General features: G+C 33.5%; 2 protein-coding genes across 2 annotated transcripts; both read left to right on the plus strand.

Annotated features, from left to right (window-relative positions):
- The first annotated feature begins 335 nt into the window (after nucleotides 1-335).
- LOC132748832 (cyclin-G-associated kinase-like) lies at nucleotides 336-22956 on the plus strand. Its single transcript, XM_060738483.1, has 22 exons — nucleotides 336-563; nucleotides 1222-1283; nucleotides 1614-1673; nucleotides 2139-2253; nucleotides 2544-2683; nucleotides 4015-4140; nucleotides 4504-4593; nucleotides 5514-5649; nucleotides 6940-7086; nucleotides 7337-7496; nucleotides 7667-7719; nucleotides 7884-8032; nucleotides 9361-9483; nucleotides 12100-12233; nucleotides 12464-12577; nucleotides 12802-13000; nucleotides 13283-13362; nucleotides 14295-14488; nucleotides 14889-15986; nucleotides 16678-16776; nucleotides 18379-18525; nucleotides 22850-22956. The coding sequence occupies exons 1-22, from the start codon at nucleotides 431-433 to the stop codon at nucleotides 22954-22956; spliced, it is 3666 nt and encodes a 1221-aa protein (XP_060594466.1). The 5' UTR covers nucleotides 336-430.
- A 370-nt stretch (nucleotides 22957-23326) lies between these two features.
- On the plus strand, nucleotides 23327-25985 carry LOC132748830 (putative tyrosine-protein phosphatase auxilin). Its single transcript, XM_060738479.1, has 2 exons — nucleotides 23327-23522; nucleotides 25355-25985. The coding sequence occupies exons 1-2, from the start codon at nucleotides 23349-23351 to the stop codon at nucleotides 25454-25456; spliced, it is 276 nt and encodes a 91-aa protein (XP_060594462.1). The 5' UTR covers nucleotides 23327-23348; the 3' UTR covers nucleotides 25457-25985.
- The last annotated feature ends 1003 nt before the right edge of the window (nucleotides 25986-26988 follow it).

The raw sequence follows: 26988 nt of genomic DNA on the forward strand, positions 1-26988 counted from the left end.
AATTCGGTAAATTAGTATTTTATTACTTATAAATAGGAGTTTAGGTGCAACAAAATCATTTTAGGTTTTCATTCCCCTTTCATAATTCTCAATAATGTATGGAGTTTAAATTTCGGGGTTGTTACCAGCACGACCACGGACCACGCGTTAATCTTCCACTGGTGTTGTAAAAAAATATGTCGTAAAATTACTGTGGATACCGTTTTACACTGTTTACTTATTCTGTCGCTCTTATAGTTTTTTACTTTTTAACTCTTTAACTAGTTCAATAATAAAAAAGAGTTGTTTCTTGACAACAAAAAAAAATATAAAAAAAATGCGACAATTCAATTAATGACGGTTCAACTTATGATAGCTTAGTGACGTCACATTAGTGATACGCCAGGCTTCCTGGCATAATAAATGTATTTTATCGACTTTTGTCTTAAATATGTCCGATTTCTTTAAATCAGCATTTGGATTTATTGGGGGCAGTGCTGGTACTCGAGATGAGCATGATTTTGTTGGTCAATATGTTGAGCTTGGTAATCAAAAGCTCCGAGTGAAGAAGAAAATCGCTGAAGGTAGGATACCCCACCCACTTACATTAATTTTTGATTATTTTTAGAACCTACATGTCGACAACAAAAGGGGAGGATCCAAACGCCAATGGTTGGATTCCATATAATGACACAAAATTGAGTACATTATGACATTAAAGAAATATAATATACAATAGTATCTCTTTTTAAGGAACAAAACAAGTTTGTTTTTATTGGCCTAAAACAAAAATCAAACTGACAGTGAAAGTTAAAAAGTAAAGTCTTAAGTACTTGTTTTAAATAATGAAGTCGCTGGTTTATAATGTCTTGTAGGTGGTGAAATCATTAGAATTTAGATATATGTCTAGCTTGATGAAATTATTTTCAATAATCTAAGAGTGAACATAATATGATTGGTAAATAAATAACAGTTTACTGTGACTCAAATTGTTACTTTTGTCAAATGACAAGTTTACTTGTAAATAAGACAACTTGATAAAAAAAAGTGGAGCAATATATATCTGTCATTTAAGGAGGAAATGCAGGTACTAATGGTACTCTCAGAAAAGTTTATTTAAACTAAGTGTTTTGGATTGTAGCAAATGTCTATTAGTAATAGTCCCTAGTTATAAAAGATTTTTTTTTCTCACTTATTTTCACTTGCAGCATTTATTTTGTATATTTTCTTTCCTATTAAAAGGGGGATTTGCCTTTGTGTTTGTTGCCCAGGACAATGCTAGTGGGAAGGAATATGCGTTAAAGGTAAGATGCAAAACTTTAAAAGTTTAAACATTAGATTTAACTTAATTTGAGACCTAACTTGTTCAGATAATTGATCGAATGTGATATGACATTGATGGCCATAAAATTTTGTTTGATAGATATTTGTCAGATGTATACTTAATTAGTATTCATAATACAGCATTTGCAATATGCAAAATTTAAAATTTACATAAAATGTGTAAATAAAGCTGAAAATCACATACTGTAGTGTACTCTTAATCTTATTCATCAAACTTTATTTTTAAACTGAAAATCAAATTTTGTGCAAAAGTTATTATTTTAAAGCAAGAATGTGTTTGATTATTTCAGAGACTTCTTGCCAATGATGAGGAGAAGAATAAAGCTGTGGTACAGGAGATCAAGTTTCTTGTATCCTTTTATAACACTGACTGACTGAGAGTTGTAAATATGTTTGCTTTTCGAGATTTATGATCAATGTATTAACAATTTTAACAATATTTCAATTATTTTTTGGTCTCAAAATTTTACTGTGACTATAAATAATAAACTTTATATAACTATTCTAGTAACTGAAAATCATTTTTTTTCTTTTTTTTTGTCTGAGTTGTTTTTTTTATATAAAGTTTTTAAGTGATCAAGACTCAAGTTCAGTTATTTTATCTGTTTTAATATACTGTTGCTAAATGTAGGGTTTGGCTTAACTGCTTATGTTGTTAATCTTTCACTGGTACAGTGAACAATTGTATCTTTCATCTTCTGTAACTAAGATTGATCATTTACTATATATCAAGGATTTTATTATGTAGCAATTATTGTATGAATTTCAAGAACTATTTAGTTTTTGTAAAATATAAAAACCTTAACTTTACCAAGAAAAAATTGACTGGTCATCCAAACATTGTCCAGTTTACAGCAGCAGCCTCTATAGGGAAGGAAGAGTCTGGGCATGGTCAGGCAGAATACCTTCTTCTTATGGAGTTATGTACAGGTAGATTTTTAATGATGCTTTTATCAATACAGAATTTGTTAGTTTCTTCTATGTTCTGTTGATTCGGTGATTTAGCTTATTGAATAATGAGTCATTGAGAATGATGAGGTAGTTATATTATAATTTATACTGATGGATAGATATGTTATTCTTAACATTTAACAAAACTATGATGATACTGTTATATGATCACTTTGTGTCAGCAATAAAATGATTGTCATAGATCAATACTTAATGATGCATGAGTGTAAATGTTCATATTAGAATGGAAGTTATCTTGTATATTATAGGTGGACAAGTTGTAGACTTGTTGAACCAAAGGGAAGAACCACTGCCATGTTCAACAGTATTAAAGATATTCTACCAGACGTGTAAGGCAGTTCAACATCTCCACAAACAGTCCCCACCTATCATTCATAGAGATCTAAAGGTATATTTTAGTGTACATTTATGCTCTTCTGTCTGAACTTGTAGAAATCAATTTATAATGTATCAAGTATTTAATGCAGCATAATGCTATTCCAGTAAAACAAATATGACATTGTTGTTTTGTACTTGATCTGTCTTATCTTAGGATGATAACCATATTATATATATATATATATTTTTTTAATATATGTCTAGATTTTATTTATATGTATTTATAGTATTGAATATGATATAAGTATGCTTGTACCAGTACCACCAACAGAGGTATCCTGTAGGAAAAAAGATCTTTCATGAAAAAAAAATCTGTATAGTTTATATCATGTGCTCTCCTCTAATCCAGTATCTTAAAGAAAGTTTCTTTATGCACTATACAATTGAGAGTCATTGGTTCATTCCATGTATACCACACTTCCCTAGAGCAAAAGGCCAAAGTTCTTAGGGAAATAAATTATATTGTTGAAACATCATCATTTCAAGTAGAAGAAAAAACATCCAGATTGTTAAATACATGTTTTCTAAAATCTTCCTGGTTATAACTTATGTACAATGTGCCAATAAATTTTGGCGGTCCGATAGGATGAAAGGTACTTGGTAGGATTTCCAATGTCAGCCTAACCATTACATGATGTAAAGGCCTGCTGAAAGAAAAAAGTAAACAGGGAACACATTTAGGGAAGAAAATCAATGTTTTATATAATTTCTGATTATACATTTCTCTTGCAATGTCAAAGTAATGTGTCATATATGATTTAGTGTGGTAGAATCTTGTATCAATTGTGTTTTATAAAATAATGTGTGCATATGTTATAATTATTATGTTTAATGTAGGCTGTAACTGATAACCAACATAATAATGATAAAAAGTGTGGGCCTGTGGCCATAATAACTGCTTGGTGTAGGTTAAAGTTTATTAGTATGTATTTTACAAAATTAAATTGGTCAGGCGCGACACAACCGCGCGACCAATTAAATTTTGTAAATGCGTACTAATAACCTTTAACTAAGTGTTTTAAATTATTTTTTGAAACAGTCGATTTACTAGACTGATTTTAGTTTACCTATTTACCAAAGTAAATGTGTTACGATTCGTTTGAAATACTGCAATTCTGTTGGACAAAAAATAATTTCAAACACTATCAGTGGTTACTGGTAATTGACTCAAACATTTCACATGTAGATCTTAGCATACAACTTGTAAAGAATAATTCAGTGCATAACACACTCAATTTTCTAAGAAATAGTTTAACAAGAGTGGCTTCATTTAAGACTTGTGACAAGCTGTATGTTTGTTACTATGGAGAGAATGATAAAGTAAACATTTATATTTTTCAGGTGGAGAATCTGTTGATCAGTAGTAAAGGGTTTATCAAGTTGTGTGACTTTGGGAGTGCAACAACAGAGACACATTATCCTGATGAAACCTGGTCAGCTATGAGACGAAGTCTGGTAGAGGATGAGGTATGTATATGATTTTTTTTAACATCATGTACTAGTGAATGCTGTATAACAAATTTATCTGAACATATTTAATTATTTGAGATGTTTCAGGAAACACATCGTCAATTAATTATTCAGTAAAAATATGTTTATAACATAAGGTGATTGTAATATTAATGATTAATCAGATGTTTAATGAATGTTTTGTTATTTCTTCGAGGTGTAAATTAATATTTACATGCATTTTTGCTTGTTTTTCAACATACATGTAAGTTGTGTTTTTATTAAATAACATAAAAAATCAATGTGTTTCATGTTTATAATTTCCTGTGAATGTGATGTTAATAAAAGTGATAATTTTGAACAATTAAACTATAATTTCAGATAACCAAAAATACTACACCTATGTACAGAACACCAGAAATGTTAGATTTATATCAAAATTTCCCAATTAATGAAGCACTGGATATATGGGTAAATATTCTATTATGTTTTTGACATCCTTTTTCTATATTTAAACTTTTCACAATGTTATTATGCTTACCTTGGAAGAAGTGTAGGTAAATTTCTTTGCACATCATCTTTCTGTCTGCAATCCATACTTTTTCCAACCAATAATTAGATAGTGTTTTGTCCTACAGTCCAAAGGTTTGGTTTTCAGGTTGATCATGGCTAGTAGAGGACTGATACCGATTTTGTAGAGGACTGACATCGATTTTGAAGTCAAGGTCATTGTATTTTTAGCCATAAAACTTGTTCAATCAGATACTAGAGAAATCTTTAGCCTACAGTCCTTCCATTTGGTAGGGAGGTTGGTCATGACTTGAAGTTAATTCCTATTGTCTGTCAAGAAGTCAAAGGTCAAAGTCAGTGTGACCTTTGCCACCTAATCATTGTCTTATCAACTTAAAACATTTAGGTTTAGAGATGCTGAACCTGGTGTGGTGATTGGACATGACCTGTAGATTTTAACAAATTTAACTGTTAAGATGTTCATTCAACGTGATTAATTGGTTACTATTTTGGAGGGGAGATTATATATGTATTTAAATGTTCAATTTACTTTGATTTATGGTAATGGTTAGGTATAATTACGTTATTTAATCACTTTAGTAGAGTCTAGTCTCAGTTGGACCCTCCTGATAAGGATTAGTAAGTGATAAACAGTATTGCATTGTTTTAGTAGCATTATATAACCTTAGAAATTAGAAATGTAATTTCTCAGAATGTATCATGTAAAACAAGAACTTGGATATTTTTCAGGAAAGTTATCAGAAATGTTATGTACAATAAAAGACATAAATCATACACAAAGATGAATATTTAAAATAGCATCATGTTTAGATCTGTTACTAGAAATGTTAAAAGAGTATGTTTAACTTGTTAACTTTCAGGCCCTGGGATGTGTGCTATATATGTTGTGTTTTGGTGTTCATCCATATGAAGATTCAGCCAAATTGAGAATTATAAATGCCAACTACTCTATACCAGAGAATGATACAGAATATAACGTCTTCCATGATCTCATAAGTATGTATAAATGTCCAGTATTATCATTTCATAACCACTTTATTAAAAAAAAACAAAAAAAACAACTTTTCATTAAAGTGTAACTGTTTAGTAATATGATCCTGCAAGTAGGAATTGAGAAATATACATGTTGCTAAGTCTGTGAATCAGTCCCAGTGTTATAATGTTTGTTAAATGTGAAAAAATATAGTTTATTAGCTCGACTTTTCTATGAAAAGGGGAGCTATCCTACTCGCCCCGGCGTCGGCGTCGGCGTCACACCTAGGTTAAGTTTTTCGTACCACCCCACTTTATTTCAGAAGTATTACAAGTATGGCTTTGAAACTTACCATACTTGTTCACCATCATAACCTCCATCTACAGACAAGAGTACATAACTCTGTCAAGGTTTTTGACAGAATTATGGCCCTTTTTTGACTTAGAAAGTGTATTGAGCTTGGTTAAGTTTTTTGTACCACCTCACTTTATTTCAAAACCATTGGAGGTATTGCTTTGAAACTGACCATACTTGTTTACCATCACGACCTTCATCAACAGACAAGAGGACATAACTCTGTCAAGGTTTTGACAGAATTATGCCCCTTTTTGACTTAGAAAATACATTGAATATGGGTAAAATCCACTTATTGCCTTAACCCTTTGAGATATTGCTTTGAAACTTTTAATGCTATTTCACATCATTACCCCCATCTGTACGCAAGAGAAGGTAACTCTGTCAAGGATTTGTTTTAAAAAATTAAGGCCTTTTTATCGACTTAGAATCTCTGGTTAAGTTTTTAGTACCAGTCCACTTTTTGACTGAACTGTTTGAGATATTAATTTGAAAGTTGGAATACTTGTTTACAATCATGATTCCCAAACATGTCCAGGAGAAGGTAATTCTGTCAAAGATTTTATTTGAATTATGGCCCTTAACTGTCAATGTTTTGACTTAAACATTTCAAACTTTGCTGCAGTGTTCAAGGGTATCACACAATTCAGTAAAATAATTCTTCACTAAATATCTTAATGCTCATGGCCATTGTTCACTTTAAAAATACAGAGATTCTTGTATTGCCTTTTACTGCAAAAACTTTTTTTATTGGCAAGCAATAAAAAAGTCGAGCGCGCTGTCTTACGGACAGCTCTTGTAGAATTTTATTTTAGTTTTTGCAAAGAAGTGATGCTTAGCATTTTTACAGCTACAAGTTTTAACATACATGTCACAATTAAAGAAATGTTACTTGTGAATTAGATTTAACAGAACAGTTAATCAGACAGTAAACAGGAAAGTTATATGTTTTGTTATAGTGGGTATGTTCAAGGTTAACCCTGTGGATCGTCCAAATATAAATGAAGTGATAGATAGACTAGAAGAGATAGGTCAGGCGAGAAATGTACGTCTGACTGAACCATTACCACAGTCACTGCTTACAGAATCACAGATACAACAGCCAGGTATATTTACACAAAACATAATGCTGATTTTAGGATAGTTTGAAACTTGTGTCATCATTGCTTCATATTTATTTTAGCTAATTAATTTATAGACAGTAGTTCTTCCTCTTTGTTCAGTACTTCTTTGCTACAGTAAATCTTATTCCAAATGACACTTTCTTGTAACATTATTAAAATACAAATAAATGTATTTGATTTGAAATTAATGAATAGAGTAGATGTGTGAAAGTGTAAATGTGAATATTTTCAGTATACCCGCCCAGTCCAGCAAGGGAACCAGTCAGTGCTGGACAACAAGCTAGCTCAGATACTGCAGCTGGTTCTCTGTTCAGTTCATTAAGGATGGGAGCAGGTAGTCTCATGAAAAATGTAAAAGATGCTTCAGCTAAAGTTGTGGAAACAGTGTCAGCGTATGTCAGATTTGTTTTTTCATTAGCTTATTCTTTAGGAAAGATGATTAAAAAGTGTAAATATTCTGTATTCAATATTAGTTTGTCAAAATATAGCAACCAACAAGTTCAGAAATATTATTCATAAAAATCACCCTTTGAAAATATTTACATTTTTTTCAACATTTCAGAACGATGAACAAATCTGAGTTGGATATAAGCTATATAACTTCTCGAGTAGCAGGTAATCTATGGAAAGATTTTCATTTTTAGTATTGTTGATTTATATGACATTTCTAGTGTATGATGTATTTGTAAAATGTTTTTATTTTAAGTACATGTACTTTTTTACACTTGTATGTTTTTGTGCTTGTCTTTTATAAAAAAGATGATCTATTGTTTTTCCAGTTATGTCATTCCCAGCAGAAGGTGTAGAATCTGCTATAAAGAATCATATAGATGATGTTAGAAATTACCTGGAAAGTCGTCATAGAAATTCTTACGCTGTTTACAATATTTCACAAAGACAATATAGGAATGCCAAGTTTGAAAATAGGGTAAGATCATTCTTTCATATTTGGATAAAACACCTTTAAATTAAATGACACCTATATGGCATGAATGATATTGAGTCTAGATTGATGTAAAAGAGTGATATTGAGGTTATATTGATGGTACAGAGTGATATTGAGTCTAGATTGATGGTACATAGTGATATTGAGGTTAGATTGATGTAAAAGAGTGATATTGAGGTTAGATTGATGGTACAGAGTGATATTGAGGTTAGATTAATGGTACAGAGTGATATTGAGGTTAGATTGATGTAAAAGAGTGATATTGAGGTTAGATTGATGTAAAAGAGTGATATTGAGGTTAGATTGATGGTACAGGGTGATATTGAGTCTAGATTGATGTAAAGAGTGATATTGAGGTTAGATTGATGGTACAGGGTGATATTGAGTCTAGATTGATGTAAAAGAGTGATATTGAGGTTAGATTGATGTAAAAGAGTGATATTGAGGTTAGATTGATGGTACAAAGTGATATTGAGGCTAGATTGGTGGTACAAAGTGATATTGAGGTTAGATTGATGGTACAGAGTGATATTGAGGTTAGATTATTGTATAAGAGTGATGTTGAGCTTAGAGTGATGGTACAAAGTGTTACATAAAAGAGAATATTTAGCCTAGATTGGCTGTACATAGTGAGTTTGAGCCTAGATTGATGTTAAAGAATAAATTTGAGCCCAGGTTATTGAGTAATATTGAGTCAAGATTCTGTTTAATATTTTAGTGTAATATTGTGTCTAGAAGTAAAGTTAAGGGCAATATTTTATTTTATGAACAACAAGTGATTGTTTAAACAAATATTTGCTTTAAAAAAGTATTGTTATATACTTTTTGCGTTATATGCCATTTTGTATATCAAGTGTTTGAGATCACTCATGAATATTGTATATTTATGCACATATAAAATTAATTTATACTGCATGAATCGTTTAAGTCAACTAATATTTATTATATATGACAATTGCCATTGTTAAAATGTAGCAACACTCTGTAAACAAATACAGAAAATGAAAGAAATTGTGTTAACATGTAGAGGGAAATTAATACAATAGTCACATATATTCTCTTTGTTATATACATTGTTTTAGATATAAGTGTAAGGAAATTATATCCCTTGAGTAACTTGAGTAATCTAATTAATATAGTAATTTTTCATTGAAATGTATCCTGATGAAGGTCTTGAAAGACAGAAACTTGTAGATCCTTGAATAATCCAGTTTACAAACCATCCTGATGTTTGACGTGTGGTCTCTCCTTCCTTTGATTTTCTTGTTTATTTAATATAATACTAGAAAACTAAAACATTTTGTCTGTAGGTTTCAGAATGTGGCTGGCCAGCAAGAAAAGCTCCTACTTTAGCCAACTTATTTGCCATTTGTAAAAATATGCATCTGTGGTTACGACAGAATCCAAAGAACATCTGTGTTATCCATTGTTTAGTGAGTATGAAGCTTATAGACATATGTTATCCATTACTAGTGATATAAAGCTAATAGGTTTATATATATATGTATCCATTGTTTAGTGTATATAAAGCATATAGATTTATATTTATATACTATCCATTGTTTGGGTCGTCCATTGCCAAGTGGTTAAGGTCGTTGACTTCAAACCACTTGGCCCTCACTGCTGTGGGTTCGAATCCCGACAGGGACTTTCTTTCATGTGAGGAAGCTATCCAGCTAGCTTATGGAACGTTGATGGTTCTACTCAGGTGCCCGTTCATGCCTGAAATAATGCAAGGAAGGGCACCTGAGGTCTTCCTCCACCAGTAAAACTGGAACGTCGCCAAATGACCTATACTGTGTCGGTGTGACATAAAACCCAATTAAACAATCAAACTATACATTGTTTAGTGAGTAAAGAGCTCATAAGTTATTTACTGTGAATTGGCTATCAAGATTATAGAAATATATTAATATGATATCTATTGTGACTACAAAGCTTATAGGTTTATATTTATATTCTATTAATGTTTCAGTATGAATATTATATTAGGTTATTTTTAGCTCACCTGAGCATATGCTCAGGGTGAGCTATTAGGATCACTCTTCGTCCGTCGTACGTTGTCCGTTGTCCGTTCACACTTTTCAAACGACATCTCCTCTGAAACCATCAGGCAGATCATAATGAAACTTCACAGGGATGTTCCTTGTGTGAAGCCTTAACAAAGTTGTTCAAAGAATTCCATTCCATGCAGAACTCTGGTTACCATGGCAACCAAAAGAAAATACTTTAAACATCTTCTTCTAAAAAATCCAAAAAGCTAGAGCTTAGATATTTGGCATGAAACATCTTCTAGTGAGTGTCTACCAAGTTTATTCAAATAAAAGCCCTGGGGTCAAAATTGGCCCCGCCCCAGGGGGTCATTGATTTTCCCTATATGCATATAGTAAAAACTTAAAAAAATCTTCTTTTAAAGAACCCAAAGAGCTAGAGCTAAGATATTAAGCATGAAACATCTTCTAATGGATGTCTACCAAGTTTGTTCAAATAAAAGCCCTGGGGTAAAAATTGGCCCCGCCCCAGGGGGTCATTGATTTTCCCAATATGCATATAGTAAAAACTTAAAAAAATCTTCTTCTAAAAAACCCAAAGAGCTAGAGCTTAGATATTTAGCATGAAACATGTTCTAATGGATGTCTACCAAGTTTGTTCAAATAAAAGCCCTGGGGTCAAAATTGGCCCCGCCCCAGGGGGTCATTGATTTTCCTATATGCATATAGTAAAAACTTAAAAAATCTTCTTTTAAAGAACCCAAAGAGCTAGAGCTAAGATATTTAGCATGAAACATGTTCTAATGGATGTCTACCAAGTTTGTTCAAATAAGAGCCCTTGGGTCAAAATTGGCCCTGCCCCGGGGGTCATTGATTTTCCTTATATGTGTATAGCAAAAACTTAAAAAATCTTCTTTTAAAGAACCCAAAGAGCTAGAGCTAAGATATTTAGCATGAAACATGTTCAAATGGATGTCTACCAAGTTTTTTCAAATAAAGAGCCCTTGGGTCAAAATTGGCCCCGCCCCGGGGGTCATTGATTTTCCTTATATGTGTATAGCAAAAACTTAAAAAATCTTCTTTGAAAAAAACCAATTAGCTAGAGTTTAGATACTAAGCATGAAACATCTTCTAGTGAGTGTCTACCAAGTTTGTTCAAATAAAAGCCCTGGGGTCAAAATAGGTCCCGCCCCGGGGGTCATTCCTTTTCCTTATATGTGTATAGCAAAAACTTAAAAGTCTTCTTTGAAAAAACCCGAATAGCTAGAGTTTAGATATTAAGCATGAATCATTTTCGAGTAAGTGTCTACAAAGATTGTTCAAATAAAAGCCCTTGGGTCAAAACTGGCCCTGCCCCAGGTGTGTCATTGTTTTTAACTATATGTGTAAAGAAAAAAACTTGACTAGCTAGACCTTAGATGTTAAGCATGAAATATCTTCTAATGGGTGTCTACCAAGTTTGTTCAAATAACAGCCCTGGGGTTTAAACTGGCCTCGCTCCAGGGGCCTATATACAGGTGAGCGACTTCAGGGCCATCATGGCCCTCTTGTTTATGTTATCCATTGTTTAGTATTAATCTTATAGGTTTACATTTATATGTCATCCATTGTTAAGTATGAACCTAGTCCCTTTAGTTGAATATTTATACATGTATGTCATCCATTGTTTAGTATGAATCATATAGGTTTATATTTATGTTAAATTCATTGTTTAGTGCGAATATTATAGGTTTATATTATATGTCATCCATTGTTTAGTATGAACCTTATAGGGCTATATTTTATACCAATCATTATTTAGTATGAATCATATTGCATTATATGTATATGTTATTCAAAGCTTATAGGCTTATCTATGTACTTTTGTTTGAAAAATTGATAATGATTGTAGGACTGATCAGTTGCTTATTTATGTTATGTAATGGGTATTATTTTTAAAAGACCTCATACTTTGTAATATACACGTAAACATTGTTTGTTTGAAATAGATAAAAATTGAAATTGTTTTCCAATTTGTTTTGCCTGAAATTAGTTTGAATATATAATGTGTATATCCAGGATGGTAAAGCAACTTCAGCTACTGTAGCTGCAGCATTTCTTGTGTTCTGTCGACTATTTGATGGACCACAACAAGCACTAACAATGTTTGCTACCAAGAGATGTCCACCTGATGTTATGCCATCACAAAGAAGGTAAATTGTATTTTGTTCTTTAAAAGGAATAGTATATGTTTTTGGCAAAATTTAAATAAGTAAATTTGTTTTCATCTACAGAAGTGTTGTCAACCATAGAATAGTCTGTATGTTCTAAAGTCTATTATTGCTGGTATATATACTATTTGCATTAGTTAATGTAAATTGTTGTTGTTTTTGCCATAGAGTCAAATTGAAATGATATATAAAAATGTTGTTTTTTTTTTCAGGTATATAGAGTACTTGAGTGAAATGGTATCGGAAGATCCATATAAACCCCACACAAAAGCTCTTATACTCAACAGCATTACTCTAGCCCCTGTTCCTCTATTCAATAAAATGAAGTAAGTTATATGCATTCTCACACTGCTTCAGATATGTTTCTGTACAATATTTTGTTATTACTCTATGATTATACTATTATACACTGGGGAAACAGAAAATTCCCTGTATAGATTATTTTCTGCATGTGAACTCTTTTATAAAAGATTTAAGTTTAAAAGAAAAAATATTATTTGTTGTATGACAATGATATGACACTAGTTGTGTTTGGCTGTATTTTCTGTAGGAATGGTTGTACACCATTTGTTGAGGTGTATGTAGGTGAAGACAGGATATTAACAACATCCCAGGAGTATGAGAAGATGAAAGGTTTCTCTGAGGCTGAGGGTAGGGTGACATTACCTCTCAATATATCAGCAGCTGGTGATATCACTATAGTTGTATATCATGCCAGATCTACATTTGGAGGCAAAATACAAGGAAAGGTAAATCAACTTGATATTAATGCAGACATTGAATATAAGTCTTGTTGAATTACAGTATTCTTAGTTGTCTGAAGTCAGCATTTTATTTCCAGCTTTATTTTCCAGATAAGAGTTGCAATTTAAAAACAAATAAATGAATTCATGCTTTCTTGATGTCCTCACATCTTTTGACAATTCACAGTCTTACTGTTTTCTCCTGCGTTTGTTATTTGTTTATTGATACACCATGATTGTATGATTTATTACGTATGATCGTTATTATGAATTTATTTTCTATTTCAGATAACTTCAATGAAAATGTTCCAGTTTCAAATCAATTCAGGTTTTGTGAAACCGAACCGAACAAATCTTAAATTTACACAGTAAGTTTCAATTAATCCAGTTGATTTTAAAACCAAATAAAATTATATTTACAAAGTAACTCAATTTTTATAAAACCAAACCAAATAAATTTCAATTCGTCCCTGTACTGGTTGGGGACCACCAAAACTGGACAACCACCAAACCCGGACGGCTCCAAAAATGCTTAATTTAGTATTGTCTTTGTTCAGTGGTTGTCAGTTACTTTTTATCAACAATATATGCATGTTTCTTCTAAAATTAAGTAAATAAATTTATTTCAACCTTCGTAAATGGTAATATTTTAATGTCTATTACAAGAATGTTGACATTGAAATTTGGGGGTCAAGAAAGCAATGCCTGACCTCGTATACCAACTATAATCATTTGCAGAGTAAACAATAGAATATCCAAAACTTCAGCATTTGTTGCTGAAATATTTTATAACATGTTAAAAAACCAAAAATTAAAACACCCAAGCTTTTATCTGAATTAAATCACATCATGTACATATCTGTCCGGACACATGGTACTGTAGTGTAGACATTTTAGGTAATTTTTATACTCCCCTTTTCGAGCCTCAGATATAAGTGTCAATACAATCAGAAATAAACAAACTAGTTTGTAAGTTAGGAGAAGAACCTAGCTGAACTGTCTAAAATTTGTAGGTCTCTAGGTTAAAAATTATGAAATCTGTACGGAAAAATGTTCAAAAAATGTTCGGTTGATGGTTCCTGACCAGTAAGTATTATGTTAGACTTTGAAACAGACGTCTTATATTATTACAAACAAAAAACAATAAAATCACCATTCGACATACCGGTATGAAATCATGATTAAACAAACCATTTGTATAGAATTTTTCATTGATCCAAAATAACATGTTAAACTCCTATAAAATATTGTTGGTGTTTAGATAGAAATGTTTTGGTATTTATGAAGATATGTTTTGTAGATACGATTTAGACCAACTAGATACACCAGACAAGTACCCAGAAAGGTTTACTGTCATGTTAAATACCACCGTATCACCTAAAGACCGACCACCAGAACAGAATTTTCCATGGGCTAAATTTGATGTACAGAAACTTTCACCTAGAATATTGTTCTCAAACAAAGAGGAACTGCAGGAGACCATGGGTATATTTGGTATGATAAAATATTAACTTGTTTTTAGCTCACCAGATCACAAGATGCTCAAATCACTTACTACCCCATATAGGTTCATTCAGCTATCCCTGCTTTACTATCAAATATCTTGTCAACTTCTTTCCTTGTTTCTTTGAAACTTCTTAGGAATGTTCAGTTGATGAATCCTTTCATAATTGTTCAAAGAATTTTACTGTATGCAGAATGGCATGACAAGGCAACCTAAAGGAATAGTTAATGTGTAATAAACTAATAGCTCCCTACACATTCAAACTACAATAAATTCTATATAAACTAATCAGGCATTGATATATTTTGATATTTCGACTGCATTTTTTTAAGATTTTAGTTAAATCTATGGGTTACATGTTTACTTTATATCTGTTTATTGTATGTGCAGGTATATCAGACAGAGGTAAAGCCAGACTGGCTCGATCTTCTAGTGTCAGTTCTAATGAGAGTCCAAGTCATGTTCCGAGTGAAACAAATAAGCAACCAGTCAATTCCACCAGTGATAATAAAGATAACCAGTCTACTCAGAAACCAAAACAAGAAGTTCCTACTGCTAACTTTTTTGAAACATTAGATTGGGACAAACAAGTTAGTGAACAACCCAAAGAAGTAAGAATGCCAACAGAAGATGAGAGTAATCTCCTAGACAACACCAGTGATGATGAGGATGACTTTGCATCTTTAACACAACACAGAGTGAGTGGGGTAAATGGAAAAAGTGATATTGGCAATGTGCAATCTAGCGAACAAAACAAAGATTTTAAACCATTTGAAGCAAATTTCCAGGATATGCCTGGAAATAAATCTGAGCCAGAAGTAGACTTCTTTAATTCAAATAATGGAGACAGTTTAGCCAATGATATAGACCTCATGCATATAGAAAAACCTGCATCAAATCTTGATATACTTTCTGGAACAGCTGGTTCAAGTTCTGCTGACTTTGATTTAATAGGTGGAAATACCAAAAGTGATATATTTGATCCATTCCAAGCATTTTCCAGTAATACAAAATCACAAGATGCACCACCTGTGACTGTAACAGCACCCAACAATGAATTTCATGCATTTGATCCTTTTGGAGTTTCCAATGGAATGACAGGATCAGAAAATAATGATGCCATGGGTATTGGTAAATCAAGCTCATTTAGTTCAAAACCTGCAGCAGAGTCAGGCTCAGGAGATCTAATGGGCGATTGGAACTCTTTTGTGTCAACTAATTCTAGTCCAAATATATCAAGAAATAATTCATCTTCTAATCTTGGGGCTGGTGGCAATATACCTTATAGTGGTAGTGGTACATTCCAACAAATGGGAGGTGCAAGCATCCCTAGAAACAATAGTGGAACATTCCAAGGGTTGCAGATGGGAGGCAACATTCCAAGGGCTAACAGCGGATCATTCCAAACAAAGGGTGGTATAGGTCAAGGATCAAATCTTGCTGGAACAGGAACTTCTGGAAAACCTGCTGATCCATTTGCAGAGTTTGGTAAGAGAGCATTTTTTTTATCTTCATAGAATTCTCACATGAATGTTAAATAGAATTGTTTTAATTCTTATAACATGTTCTAACATGGAAAATTCCTGGTTAAGGTTTTGCATGATATTTGTGTGCTTTCAACCACTTGAAACTAATATATCATTATGTCCAGTTGACCCAGAACTCTATCTTGAATTATCCCCCACTGTGAACCTTAGAAAAATCAATACTTGAGAATAGTATAGGGCTAACTATTTTTTTAAAGCAGCATGCATCCAGATTCTACAGATTTTCATGAACATTTTGAAAATGTGTTTAAAAGTAAAAAATTGTAATGCGTACAAAGATGCTAATTTGCACATTGAAAATAATGCTTACAATCAAGGCTAACTGCAAAAAGAGGTCAAAATTTGCAAAAATAGTCATTAACATGTTAGTAAGTAATGCAGAAGAAATATTGGATATTTATTGCAAAATCAGTCATTAATCGCACATTTAACTTGAATCTTTCTTGAAATTTTAGTGCATTTTTCTCAATATTTGTTTTCTTGAAATATTTCGGCTTATCTGGAGGAATGCAGCTTTAATGTTCTATTTCTGTTTATTAAATTGGAAAAAAAATTCAAGTGCCATTATGTTATACTATAAGTATTTGACTAGATTGAGTTATAAATAACCTAGTTATAAATGATGGTTACAGGTGCTTTTGGGAAGCCAGCATGCAGTATGTCACAGCAGAAACAAAACCAACCCCCACAACAACAGCCCAGTATATCACCCATGGGATCAGGATATAAGGGTATGTATATTTCAACTTTATTTAAGTATTCATTACCTCAAACTTTATTTCCTGTTATTGAATTTAAGAATATAAATTTAGGATTAGGAAAAGGATTTACATAGATAGCCATAACGATTCACATATTTTAATGTGTTTCTTTTTATACGCCCGTTTGAAAAATGGGACGTATTATGGGAACGCCCCTGGCGGGCGGGCGGGCGGGCGGCGTCCAATTTTGTCCGGAGCATATCTCCTACATGTATGGAGGGATTTAATGAAACTTCATAGAAATGTTCACCACTATGAGGAGCAGTGTCGCGCACATGAACCAGGTCTCTAGGTCAAAGGTCAAGGTCACACTTAGAGCTCATTCAAAAATGCTTGTCCGGAGCAAAACTTCCACATGTTTAGAGAGATTTCAATATAACTTGGCACAAGTGTTCACCATTGTGAGGCGGAGTGTCACGCGCAAGATTCAGGTCCTTGCGGCCAAGGTCAAGGTCACACATAGAGGTCAAAGTTCAGATAAAAATACGAAGATGTGTATATGGACCATTTAGTCATCATTTATTGAGGGATTGTAACACAAATAGTCATTATCAAGACTATGGCTGTGATACATATAATTTAGGTCAATATATACAAGGTGAAGGTCACTAAAGATGATGGAATATCCAGATTTTGTCTGGAGCATATCTCCTACATGTATGGAAGAATTTTTATAATACTTTATGGAAATGTTCACCACTATGATATGTATTGCTCCATGCATGATCCAGGTCTCCAGGTCAAAGGTCAAGGTCACACTTAGAGCTCATTGAAAAACGCTTGTCCGGAGCAAAACTTCTACATAACTTGGCACAAATGTTCACCATTGTGAGGCTGAGTGTCGCACGCAAAATTCAGATCCCTGCGACCAAAGTCAAGGTTACACATAGAGGTCAAAGTTAAGATAAAAAATTGAAAATGTGTATAGGGACCATTTAGTCATCATTTATTGATGGATTGTAGCACAAATGGTAACTATCATGACTACAGGTGTGACACATTTAATTTAGGTTAATATTTGCAAGGTCAAGGTCACTGGAGATGATTAAATATCCAGATGTTGTCCGGAGCATATTTTCTACATGCATGGAGGAATTTTAATGTTACTTTATAGAATTGTTCACCACCATGAGACGTAGTGCCCTGCACATGAACCAAGTCTCTAGGTCAAAGGTGAAGGTCACAGTTAGAGCTCATAGGAAAACACTTGTCTGGAGCAAAAATCTACATGCATAGAGGGATTTCAATATAATTTGGCACAAATGTTAATCATTGTGAGGCTGAGTGCCTTGCATAAAATTCAGGTCCCTGCGACCAAGGTCAAGGTCACACATCCTGTGCATATCTTCCCTACTGATTTGTTTTAAGGTTCATTTAACAACACAGTGCCAAGAATAAAAACTTGCTTGCTAGATAACACTTATCCATAATGCCCCCATCTCCATCTAAAGCTTTCGTAAATGGGCGTATTTTGTGACTTTGGCACCCTTGTTACTAAGTTATGACCAGTTTGTTTTCATTGTACTATGATAAATATACAAGGATATGATAATTGAACGTTGGTTTATATAGGTGGTATGCAGCAGCCAATACCAAACCAGCCAGCAGGAGGTGGGAGAGCAAGCCCAAGTACAGCTGCTCCTAGCAACCAGCAGTCAAAGAGGCCAAACTACAATCAAGGGAGTGTATTTAGAGACACAGGTTCAAAGAAAGTTCATGGTAAGTGTTAGTGTTTTTTGATGAACATTAAAAAACAATTATGTTTAGGTTTCAAAGTTTTTTTTTATGCTCCCCAAAAATTTCAGGGGAGCATATAGTCGCCACCTTGTCCGTCCGTCCGTCCGCTTTTCTTGTCGGGGACATAACTTTGAAACAACAAGAGGCATCAACATGAAACTTTGTAGGTAGTTAGATATCATTGAGTAGGTGTGCAGTGCACAAGAACCGTAACTCTGCCTTGCCTAATTTTTGAATTATTGCCCTTTGTTTATTTTTACACTTTGAACTTTGTCCGGGACATAATTCTAAAACTATAAGAGGTATCAACATGAAACTTTGTAGGTAGATAGATCTCATTGAGTAGGTGTGCAGTGCACAAGAACCGTAACTCTGCCTTGCCTAATTTTTGAATTATTGCCCTTTGTTTATTTTTACACTTTGAACTTTGTCCGGGACATAACTCTAAAACTACAAGAGATGTCAACATGAAACTTTGTAGGTAGATAGATTTCATTGAGTAGGGTGCAGTGCACAAGAAACATAACTCTGTCTTGCCTAATACTTGAATTATTGCCCTTTGTTTATTTGTACACTTTGAACTTTGTCCGGGACATAACTCTAAAATTATAAGAGTTATCAACATGAAACTTTGCAGATAGATAGATCTCATTGAGTAGGTTTGCAGTGCACAAGAACCGTAACTCTGTCTTGGTTAATTTTGGAGTTTTTGCCCTTTGTTCATTTTGACTCTTAGAACTTTGTCCGGGACATTACTCTTAAATTATAAGAGATATCAACATGAAACTTTGTAGGTAGATAGGTCTCATTGGGTAGAAGTGCAGTGCACAAGAATCATAACTCTGCCTTGCCTTATTTTGAAGTTATTGCCCTTTGTTTATTTTTACTTTTTGACTTTTGTATGGGACATTAACTCTAAAACTATAAGAGATATCAACATGAAACTTTGTAGGTAGATAGATCTCATTGGATAGAACTGCAATGCTAAAGAACCTAAACACACCTTTGTCTTATTTTGGATTTTTTGCCCTTTGTTCATTTTTACACTTTGAATTTTACATGGGATATAACTCTGAAACTATAAGAGATATCATCACGAAACTTTATAGATAGATAGAGCTCATTGAAGAGAAGTGCAGTGCAAAAAAAACATAACTTTGCCTTGCCTAATTTTGGAGTTTTTGCCCTTTGTTCATTTTTAGCTCACCTGTCACAAAGTGACAGGGTGAGCTTTTGTGATCGCTTTTCGTCCGGCGTCCGTCCGTCCGTCCGTAAACTTTTACTTTAGATGACATCTCCTCATAAACCACTAAGCCAATTTCATCCAAACTTCACAGGAATGTTCCTTTGGTGGTCACCTTTAAAAATTGTTCAAAGAATTTAATTCCATGCAGAACTCTGGTTGCCATGGCAACCGAAAGAAAAAACTTTAAAATTCTCCTTTATAAAACCCAAAGAGCTAGAGCTTAGATATTTGGCATGAAGCATCTTCTAGTGAGTGTCTACCAAGTTTGTTCAAATAAAAGCCCTGGGGTCAAAATTGGCCCCGCCCCAGGGGGTCATTGATTTTCCCTATATGCATATAGTAAAAACTAAAAAAATCTTCTTTTAAAGAACCCAAAGAGCTAGAGCTAAGATATTTAGCATGAAACATCTTCTAATGAGTTTCTACCAAGTTTGTTCAAATAAAATCCCTGGGGTCAAAATTGGCCCCGCCCCAGGGGGTCATTGATTTTCCCTATATGCATATAGTAAAAACTTAAAAAATCTTCTTTTAAAGAACTCAAAGAGCTAGAGCTAAGATATTTAGCATGAAACATGTTCTAATGGGTGTCTACCAAGTTTGTTCAAATAAATGCCCTGGGGTCAAAATTGGCCCCGCCCCAGGGGTCATTGATTTTCCTTATATGTGTATAGCAAAAACTTCAAAAATCTTCTATGAAAAAAACCAAATAGCTAGAGTTTAGATATTAAGCATGAAACATCTTCTAGTGAGTGTCTACAAAGTTTGTTCAAATAAAAGACCTGGGGTCAAAATTGGCCCCGCCCCGGGGGTCATTGATTTTACTTATATGTGTATAGCAAAAACTTAAAATCTTCTTTGAAAAAACCCTATTAGCTAGAGTTTAGATATTAAGCATGAAACATCTTCTAGTAAGTGTCTACACAGTTTCTTCAAATAAAAGCCCTGGGGTCAAAACTGGCCCTGCCCCAGGGGTGTCATTGTTTTTAACTATATGTGTATAGTAAAAACTTAAAAAAATCTTCTTTTAAAAAGCCCAATGAGCTAGAGCTTAGATAATTAGCATGAAACATCTTCTTATGGGTGTCTACCAAGTTTGTTCAAATAAAAGCCCTGGGGTCAAAATTGGCCCAGCCCCAGGGGGTCATTGATTTTCCCTATATGCATATAGTTAAAACTTAAAAAATCTTCTTTTAAAGAACTCAAAGAGCTAGAGCTAAGAAATTTAGCATCAAACATGTTCTAATAGGTGTCTACCAAGTTTGTTCAAATAAAAGCCCTGGGGTCAAAATTGGCCCCGCCCCGGGGGTCATTGATTTTCCTTATATGTGTATAGCAAAAACTTAAAAAATCTTCTTTGAAAAAACCCAAATAGCTAGAGTTTAGATATTAAGCATGAAACATCTTCTAGTGAGTGTCTACAAAGTTTGTTCAAATAAAAGCGCTGGGGTCAAAATTGGACCCGCCCAGGGGGTCATTGATTTTCCTTATATGTGTATAGCAAAAACTTAAAATCTTCTTTGAAAAAACCCAAATAGCTAGAGTTTAGATATTAAGCATGAAACATCTTCTAGTAAGTGTCTACAAAGTTTGTTCAAATAAAAGCCCTGGGGTCAAAACTGGCCCTGCCCCAGGGGTGTCATTGTTTTTAACTATATGTGTATAGTAAAAACTTTAAAAAAATCTTCTTTTAAAAAGCCCAATGAGCTAGAGCTTAGATGTTTAGCATGAAACATCTTCTTTTGGGTGCGGGGGGGGGGGGGGGGGGGGGGGGTGCTTTATACAGGTGAGCGACCTCAGGGCCATCATGGCCCTCTTGTTTATGCCCCCACAGAGCATATAGCGTTGCACTTTTCCGTCCGAGTGTCCGTACGTCTGTCCGTCCGTCTGTCCGTACGTCCCGAAATCTTGTGAACGCAACTCCTCTTAAACCGGATGGCAGATTTTGCTTAAACTTCCAGGGATGAACAACCTTAATGTGTAGATGGTTGTAAAGGAAGGAATTTTTGCTGCGACCAAATTTAACAGAATTATGGCCCTTTGTTGATTTTTTCACTATATACTATGTAGAAATTTTGTGAACGCAACTCCTCTTAAACCGGAAGGCAGATTTTGCTTAAACTTCCAGGGATGAACAACCTTAATGTGTAGATGGTAGTAAAGGAAGGAATTTTTGCTGCGACCAAATTTAAGAGAATTATGACCCTTTGTTGATTTTTTCACTATATACTATGTAGAAATTTTGTGAACGCAACTCCTCTTAAACCGGATGGCAGATTTTGCATAACTTTCCAGGGATGAACAACCTTAATGTGTAGATGGTAGTAAAGGAAGGAATTTTTGCTGCGACCAAATTTAACAGAATTATGGCCCTTTGTTGATTTTTTCACTATATACTATGTAGAAATTTTGTGAACGCAACTCCTCTTAAACCGGATGGCAGATTTTGCTTAAACTTCCAGGTATGAACAACCTTAATGTGTAGATGGTAGTAAAGGAAGGAATTTTTGCTGCGACCAAATTTAACAGAATTATGGCCCTTTGTTGATTTTTTCACTATATACTATGTAGAAATTTTGTGAACACAACTCCTCTTAAACCGGATGGCAGATTTTGCTTAAACTTCAAGGGATGAACAACCTTAATGTGTAGATGGTAGTAAAGGAAGGTATTTTTGCTGCAACCAAATTTAACAGAATTATGGCCCTTTGTTGATTTTTAGTTTTCAACTTGTGGCACATGTAGTCCAAAAAATATTTGACCTAGAGTCATAAGATTGATAAGATTGACAGAACAGTGGCCTGTGGGGGCATCCGTGTCCTATGGACACATTTCTAGTTTATACTTTCCTGTGCCAAAATTTCATGGAGCTCCCCCGTTAAATTGGGTTTTGTTTATTTTTTTAAACTTTTTTTAAAATTTAAAACATAAAAAAATTTAAATTTTTTGGTGACATATTAAGAAAGATTTAGATAAGGAAAAGCGGGCACCCTTTTTTGGAAAAATTTATATTCCTTGACAGAATTCTGTATAGTTAAAGAAATTTTTGTATATTTTTAATAGGACAAAATGCAGGACCAAAAACCCATGCAAGTAAAGCAACATTGATTTTTGTTGCAGGGGGACTATTTTCCCAAAAAAGTAAAGGGCCCAAAAAAGTTTTGGGGTGATATGAAAAAAAAATTGGCGGGAAAAAATTCCCATTAAAAAATTTTGTAAAAATTTTCAGATGATTCTTTCTTTTGTATTTTTACTGAGGGTAATGTTTCAATATTCAAGTTTTTATGCCCCCTTCCATAAAATTGTGTAACCCATATCTATGTATTTGTGTGTCTTTACTTATTGTATGCATGATTGGTTGAAAAATAAATTGGTACACATGATCACAAAAGAAGATTGTGTTCCTAGCTCAAAGGTCAAAAGTCACAGCAGGGGCTTAGGCTTAGTATATTTGTCATATTTTGGAAAGTTTCTTCTAACTTGCCCCATTATATGCTAGAATTAGATACACATTTAAATGCTAATATTTACTAATAATTATTTCTCTGTATGTAAACAGGTAATGGAGTGGACACAAGGAAAGGAACGTAACATTCGAGCATTACTGTGTTCTCTACATACTGTATTATGGGAGGATGAAAAAAGATGGAAACAATGTGGTATGCATGATCTTGTCACACCAGATCAGGTGAAGAAAGTCTACAGAAAGGCTGTACTCTCTGTACATCCTGATAAGGTAATGATCTCTAGTAATGACATTGACAGGTCTATGTTTATAATATACAGGCCGAACCTGCACAGACTTGCCTTCTGACCAAATTAAGGCTAAAAATAATAACTTACAATCGTGGTTATTTACAAAAGAAGCAGAAGTTTTATATTATAAAATCTGGGAAAAGGTGGAAATAATAAAAGCTTAATTCCAATGAAATTGCAAAAAATTTGTTTTTTTAAGAAAGCATTTTCTTAACTTTTCTTTTGAAAATTTTTATCAGTATTACATAAACATTTTGGTGTTTTTTTTGGTCCCCACTTTAATGGGGGGCTTTAGATTTTCCCTGTTGTCCGTTGTTTCTTTGTGTCGCACGTTAAATCAAAAAGTTTTTGACCAGAGTCAAGGGGGAACTTTAAGGAATGTTTGATCGCATGTGTGTTGTGCACCTGGGTATTTTCGTCTTGGATATTTTTAGTATTTTAGAGTTTATTGCTTGATTAGTAAAATTGCAATTTTCAACTTGTGTTCATGTAACTCAAAAAGTATTGATAAGTCATGAAACTTGACAGGAATGTTGATCAGCATGTGAAGTTGTGGCACCTGGGTATTTCGTCTGGATATTTTTAGTATTTTTAGAGTTATTGCCCTTGACTTAGTAAAATTTTGCAATTTTCAAATTGTGTCTCACGTAACTCAAAAAGTATATGACCTAGAGTCATGAAAACTTTTACAGGAATGTTGATCAGCATGTGAAGTTGTGCACCTGGTATTTTTCGTCTGGATTTATTTAGTATTTTTAGAGTTATTGCCCTTGACTTAGTAAAATTTTGCAATTTTCAACTTGTGTCGCATGTAACTCAAAAAGTATTTGACATAGAGTCATGAAACTTTACAGGAATATTGATCAGCATGTGTAGTTGTGCACCGCTTATTTTCGTCTGAATTTATTTAGTATTTTTAGAGTTATTGCCCTTGACTTTTTTTGCAATTTTCAACTTGTGTCGCATGTAATTCAAAATGGATTTGACCTACGGGAAGGTTGCTCAGCATATTTAGTTTTGCACCTGGGGTTGCGCTTGTGGATTTATCTAGTATTTGTAGAGTTATTTCCCTTGACTTAGTAAAAACCATTTCATTATGTTGTTATTTGTTCCTTGTTCCTTATTGCCCTTGACTTACAGTAGTATAAATTTGCAATTTTCAACTTGTTCATGCATAGCTCAAAAAGTATTTCACTTGTAGGCCTGAAAGTTTACAAGAATGTTGGTCAGCATGTGTACTTATGCACCTTTGGGTTTGCTTGTGGATTTATTCAGTATTTGTAAAGTTCTTGCCCTTTACTTAGTAAAAGATTTTTAGTTTTCAAAAAATATTTGACCAAGAGTCATAAGATTGACAGAACAGTGGCGCAGTGGGGACACCCGTGTCCTATGGACACATTTCTAGTTTCTGTAGCCATTGCTGTTAAGTGGGGGATTTTTTTAAAAAATGGATAAAAGTGAAGAAACCCTTAGAAAAAAAAACATGTTAACTTTATCCAAATTAAGCACAGAATGCAGTTTTGCAAATAAAAAGTTTTAGAGCTGGCTTCCTGGATATTTTGTGTCTAACCAAAGCATGTCTTAACAATAGATCACTGTTTGGATCTTTTTATTGAAAAAATAAACATTGTTCATAGCTTTGTTGTTTAACATCAACGTGTTACTCAGCTTTAACGCATGTTCTGTTAGGACGTCACGTCCAGTAATTTTATTATGTTATGCACTGATTAAGGCATCCATTTGCATTCAATAATTTCTAAATATTTGTGTGGCTTGTACATTTATTAATAGTATATATAATTTGTATTTTAGCTTTCCGATTCACCACATCTTCCATTGGCTAGAGCTATCTTTATAGAATTGAATGATGCCTGGGCCCAGTTTGAAGAGGAGGGCATGAAATCACTCTACTGAATGTGTATTCCCTATATCTTACACAGATGCAAGGAACCAGTCTATACAGATGCAAGGAACCAGTCATCTAACTTAATAGTCACCTGACTTTAACTTGACAACATTATTCTGTTTTATCTTATGAGAAAATATTACTTTTATTAAGAAAATTTTTTTTTAAAAAGTTCATAAAAAATCAGTATTATATTTAGGATAATTTTGAAACCATCCATTTGGACAAAATCTTTATCATAAATCTTGACAATAAACAGAAAAATATATCATTAAAGTCTGCTGTAATAATTAATATTTGTCAAAATACATTATTCTAGACAAAACAGTTTGAGTATTTAAGATTTTAATGATATTTATTTCATGTGACATTTACGACTGGTGTGAAACCACTGAACTCAAAATTGCTGTAATAATGTTCTGAGCATTTTAAGTTTAAAAGCAGTCATATTTGTGATTTAGAACATTGTTGGATAGTGTTTCAATTCACACAGAATTTAATTGTGTTTCATATTAACCGGGAGATGCTTTGGTAGTTTAGCGCGGAGGAAGGTCGTCAAGTACTGGTGTAACTCTCCAGGAACGATGGTTAGGAAACTACCCGCCTATATGACTGAAATACTGTTGGAAAAAGGCGTAAAATGACACAAACAAACAAACAAATATTAACATATAGTGTGGTACATCCTTTATTTAACTAAGAATTAAAGTGTTCTGAAATTGATTCTGAAATTGATTCTGAAATATATACATTTTATGTAGATATGATTATAGCCCACATTTGGTGGTATAATATAAAAACCATAATATATTGTTGATAAGATGTGTGTTCTCTCTGTGGGTGTTCTGCTGTGCAATATTCCGTTATAATGTTTTAGAATGTATTTATTGTAATTCTCTAGTTACAACTAAGCTTGTTGTCTCACCTAGTTAGATTCTTACACTTGTATTGTAATCAAATTAGCTTAACATCTAAATGAGCCATGTCACGACAAAACCAACATAGTGTGTTTACGACCAGCATGGATCCAGACAAGCCTGCGCATCTGTGCAGTCTGATTAGGATCCATGCTGTTCGCTATCAGTTTCTCTACTTGTAATAGGGTTGGTAAGCGAACAGCATGGATCCTGATCAGACTGCATGGATTGCCCAGGCTGGTCTGGATCCATGCTGGTCGCAAACGCACTATGTTGGTTTTGTTGTGACGTGGCTCAAAATATATATTCATTTATCTATCGATTTAGGGTATGTTTTCAAATTATGTCATTTCTGAATACCATGACATTTTGTTAGAGAATTAAAAGAAGGTAATGGCCATGTTTTTACATTCACCCCTTAATTTGTTAGAAGGAAAGTAGTGGTTCAATTAACAATAGGTATATTAGAATGAATATTGTTACGTTCCTTACAGTAGTGAGATCCTCAAATTGTTCAGATTGATTCTGATTTGTTTCAACTAGATGTTATATAAAGAAGTTGGTGTGAGTTTTTTTTCCAGATACATGTAAGCACCCTTTGGTTTATCTCTGGTAAAGCATGA

The sequence above is a fragment of the Ruditapes philippinarum genome, unplaced genomic scaffold (genome assembly GCF_026571515.1).
Source record: "Ruditapes philippinarum isolate M1 unplaced genomic scaffold, ASM2657151v2 ctg832_1_1_1_1, whole genome shotgun sequence".
Taxonomy (NCBI): Eukaryota; Metazoa; Mollusca; class Bivalvia; order Venerida; family Veneridae; genus Ruditapes; species Ruditapes philippinarum.